This window comes from Fulmarus glacialis, unplaced genomic scaffold (genome assembly GCF_000690835.1).
Source record: "Fulmarus glacialis isolate BGI_N327 unplaced genomic scaffold, ASM69083v1 scaffold20029, whole genome shotgun sequence".
Lineage (NCBI taxonomy): Eukaryota > Metazoa > Chordata > Aves > Procellariiformes > Procellariidae > Fulmarus > Fulmarus glacialis.
This window is the reverse complement of record NW_009231618.1, coordinates 222-4452: the sequence shown is the minus strand read 5'-3', so window position 1 is coordinate 4452 and position 4231 is coordinate 222. Positions and strand designations below refer to the sequence as shown.

General features: G+C 53.2%; 1 protein-coding gene across 1 annotated transcript; it reads right to left on the bottom strand.

The window, feature by feature from the left end:
* Positions 1 to 3034: 3034 nt before the first annotated feature.
* On the bottom strand, positions 3035 to 3908 carry HTATIP2 (HIV-1 Tat interactive protein 2, 30kDa; the record flags this gene model as incomplete). The annotated part of the gene is made up of 2 exons (XM_009584647.1): positions 3035 to 3260; positions 3847 to 3908. Coding segments are annotated over 2 exons (288 nt in total), but the record flags the coding sequence as incomplete, so codon positions are not given.
* Positions 3909 to 4231: the final 323 nt, after the last annotated feature.

Here is a 4231-nt window from a genome sequence, read left to right as displayed (position 1 = left end):
TGGGAGGGAGGTGCCGGCGGTTCTCACAGCTGCCGGGCTGGGGAGGGCAGGGGGGCCATGGGACCACATGGGACACCCCCGCAGCCTGGAGCCATTGGGAACACAGTTATTTTTTCTCATTAATCTTCAGTAATAAAGTCAGCGTCAGAAATCCCCGGGGAGCTCAGATCTGTGGGATCAGGCGGTTTGTGTGAATGCTGTCCAGCAGACACCGAGCACCCTTACGTGCTCTCCTTCCAGCTGCAGCTGGGGCCAGGGCCGCGTGCCCCTGGAAAGCAGACAGCCTCTCCCGGCACCCCGGGGGCATGGCTCCAGCTCTGCAGACCTCCTGCTGCTTGGAGGAGCCTGGAGCTTTGCCCGTGAGACCCCACAGAGGAATTGGGTCTGTCCCCTAAAGACTTTTACCTACTTTACCTCTTTCAGGCCTGGGTGGGCAAATCCCCCAGTCCTCTGGCTCTGCCACAGTTCAGTGACTGATGCTCTATAATCTCTTCCACATCGCCAGGGTGGGGATTTAATGAATGCACAGAGCAAGTTGGGGAAATTGAAGTCCAAAATGAGTGATGAAGCTTCATGCGAGAGGGTCAGAAGGAAGCTATATCATGCGCTGGATTGTGCATTTTAGCAGAGACTTAGCTGAAACACTGAAAAAGAAACCATATACCATTGAGCAGAAACAAGGGTTACACAGAAATAGCTGGTATTTTCCTCAGACCTTTGTCCAGTAAGAAATGTTTGGTTTGTGCATTTCAAGGCTTTAGAGTGCTAAGAAAATATTTCCAATAAGAAACTACCCAGACCTTCCTTTTCTTCCCACGACAGCTTAATTTCTTTAAGAGCCCTTCTGGGAGAGCTTTTTGGAGATCGAAGTGCACTCCGAGGACCAGATTGTCTTGTGTACACAATGGCTGGTTTCCTCCGAGAGCGCTCTAGGTTTGTGCCTTGCAACTGCCCCCTCAAAAGCCATGTGGAATCTCCCATTACACCAGATTTATCCTGGGCTCTGTTATTTCAAGACTTCATTATCCTTTCTAACTTGCCTTTTATAGAAGGCAGCCTCACTGCTTTGCAGTTTCCTGGTTCCCACTGGAACTTTTTAAAAATTAGCATCATATTTAACATTGGCTTTTTGGTAGCGGGATCACTGTAATTCTCACCCAGGCGAGTATTTGGCAGTTCATCTGAGCGCTCCTTCAGGCAGATTTTTAACCACGTGTTCTAAAAATGGGGCTAAAAATCTTTTTGCTTTTTTCCCAGTGCCTTGGGACAGTCATGCAGATGTGTGTCCCTTAAGGAATGAACCTAGTGTGAGCTCCTTCACAGCAAAGGCCAATGCAAGTAACGCACCAAGCTTTTCCGTAATAGCTCTCTCCTTCTCATAGAGCCTGATCACGTCCTGTCCCCAGGGCTCTCTGGAGAGCTTTCTGCTTCTCACATAGTCATGGTTAATTTTTATGCCTTTAGGATGCTTTCCTCAAATCTTCTGTGGTCTGCCTTTTACCTGTAACTTTCCAGAGCTTGTACTCTTTTTTCATTCTCTCATCTGTATGTAATTTTCACTTCATTTAAGGTCTTTCCACTTCAGGTGTTCATTTCCACTCCCCTGTATAAGCACATCACCTTTTTTTAAGGCCAGCTTACCTCTCATTTCCCTTTTGACATTAAAGTTACTGCTTTTGCTCTCACCAGGACAGTCTGATTAGTAATTACGGCTCTATGGCCCCTCATTTTTATCTTTGAACTAAGCCCTGTGCATGGTTCAGGAGTCACTCGGGTAACACACAGTATGGGTTACACCATCCCACTGCCTCCAGCAAGCTTCTGAGGTACAGCCTGATGATTAAAACGCTTCTGTAGAAGGAAGGAGACAGGGGATCCCAGCTCCCTCCACTTGCTGCATCCAAGTCACTGACACAGGAGCCACAGCTGAGGTCGAAGAGGAGAAAACCCTGGAAAGCAGCATTACCCAGAGCACTGGGACGCTGGCCAGCTGGGAATTCGGGAGTCACGTAAGTCCTGCGCCCCAGCTGCAGAGCTGCCAAGTTCCATGACCCCAAGCACAAGGCCCGAGAACAGCCAGGGCAGCGGCTGGGACACAGCGCTGCTCCTCACGCCTGCTCTGTGCCCACAGCAGGGACCTGCTCCCCTTCTAGCACCCGGCCAGCACGGGACAGGAGCAAGCACAACCCGAGACGTGCACCGAGCTGGCCTCATCTCTTGCACATGCAGAGCACCCTTGGGAACAGGGCTGAGCTCTGGTTCACGTGTGTCCCTAAGGAAAGCCCAGAGGAGCCAGCATTTCCAAGTCAATGCAAGTACTTGCGTGGCGTTTATGCTACTACAGGTACCAAAGTGACAGCCTGGATGTGAATAGCAGCATCCCTGTAGCGGCTCCTCTGCACCCAGAGCAGATCAGCGAGGACAAGGCACATGCTGCATGTTTGCAGAGACCTACTGCGGGCAGAGCCAGCGCCTCAGGCACATCAGCAGCTGCTGCTGAGCTTCCAGGAGCTCTGCTATCCAAGCCGCACTGGTGCCACTGTGTGCTCTGCGGGGTGCAGCCCCAGGACAGGCAGCTGCGCACTGTCCCTGCTTTCCTGTCTCCATCTGCAGCATGGCCACTTGCCCGTGTGCATTCCTTGAAGTGTCACCAAAAGACACAGTCTGTGAACAGATGCGGTTGGGTTGGCAATGTGCAGGAGACAAACACAATTTCAATGCGAAGTTAGCACAAACAGACCAGTCATAGGATTTTATTTAAGGCTTGAATTCAAGAAATTGCCTGGATTACACCATTTTTACCCGGATTCACATGCTGGATCCAGGCAGCAGAGCACATTGTTTCTCCTCACCCACCAGCCAGCACCTGCATTTTTGATCACCTGACAGGATCAGCTGCCATGCAAAGAAGTGCACCTCTATCTCCACATTAGCCATGCAAGCACCCCGCTCCTCTCCCACACGTGCATTCACCCTCGGCCCAGAAGAGCAACTGAACGGTGAATCAAGCTCTTTCCTGCCCATCCCTTTTGCTCTACGTGCCCTGCTGTGGCACCGCCTTTCCCAGCTTGTGGATGTCATCATTCTCCAGCACCTCCACCTTCCCCTTGCCTGGCTGCAGCACACTGGCCACCATAGCCCTGGCCACCGTTTCCACAGGCACCGAGTAAGCGGTGGGGAAGACCCAAGCCACAACACGCAGAAGCTGCTGGGCCATCCACTCCGCGGGGCGGGACTCCTGGCGCCTGCACAGCAGCACCCTGCAGAGCGAGGAGGTAAGGTGGGTCAGGCTGAAACTATCCCCCAGGGAAAAACTAGAGACTGGGTTCTCCAGCTGCGCTGGGGGCTAGCCCAGCTTGCTAAACCCACATGGGGGCCATGGGGCTTTGGCAGGGTCCCAAAATGTGACTGAGCTGAGCCCTGGGACACTAAACTCCTTTCCCCACAGTGCTGCCAAAAGCAGGATGCCCGTTCTCCCAGGCAGCGAGAGCGTAGTACAGCTGAAAGGATACAGGTGAGTATCCCCCCTGCATAAGGCCAAGGTCTGTGCGGAGATAAGCTTTGACCTATGTCCCCCAACCTCTGCTCTCAACCCAAGCCTCTTCTCCTTGCGTGGCATGTGACACTAGCATTGGGACGGGCCGTGGGAAACTGCTGTGCTTGCTCCCTGCAGCATTGGGAAGCAGTGTGCTCGTCCAGGAGCTGCATTTGCAGCTGGTGACTTTATCCACTTGCCTCCCCAGCCCTCCCCTTATGCATCCTTTCTCTCTTTCTCCATCTCGCAGCCCGCTGCCCTGGTAACCCTCCACCTGAGTCCTGTGCCCTCCCTCCTCCACTGCTACTCACGCTGGCCGGAGAATGGTACAGTGATCAAAACCAACAGCCTGGACCAGGTTTTCCACTTCTCCCTGTCAGAACAGTCAGGCAGGATGAAAGGAGACAAGGATGACTGCAAGCACCATCCCTGCTGCCCCGTGAATTGGCAGGAGAGAGTTGCTGAGCCGTGAGCAGGATGGCGCTAATGTCACTGCAAAGCTGGTACAGGCCAAACACCGCCTGGGCAGCGAGCAGCTCTCCAGGAAAAGGCAGCGTGGGGCGAGTGTCCACGGTGGACACATTGACCGTTAGTCAGCAGCGCACCCTTGCAACCAATCATGGTAACTGCAATTGGACGCTCCTGAGACAGCATCTGGACAGAGTGTCCAGCCTGGGGATCCTGGCACAAGACACT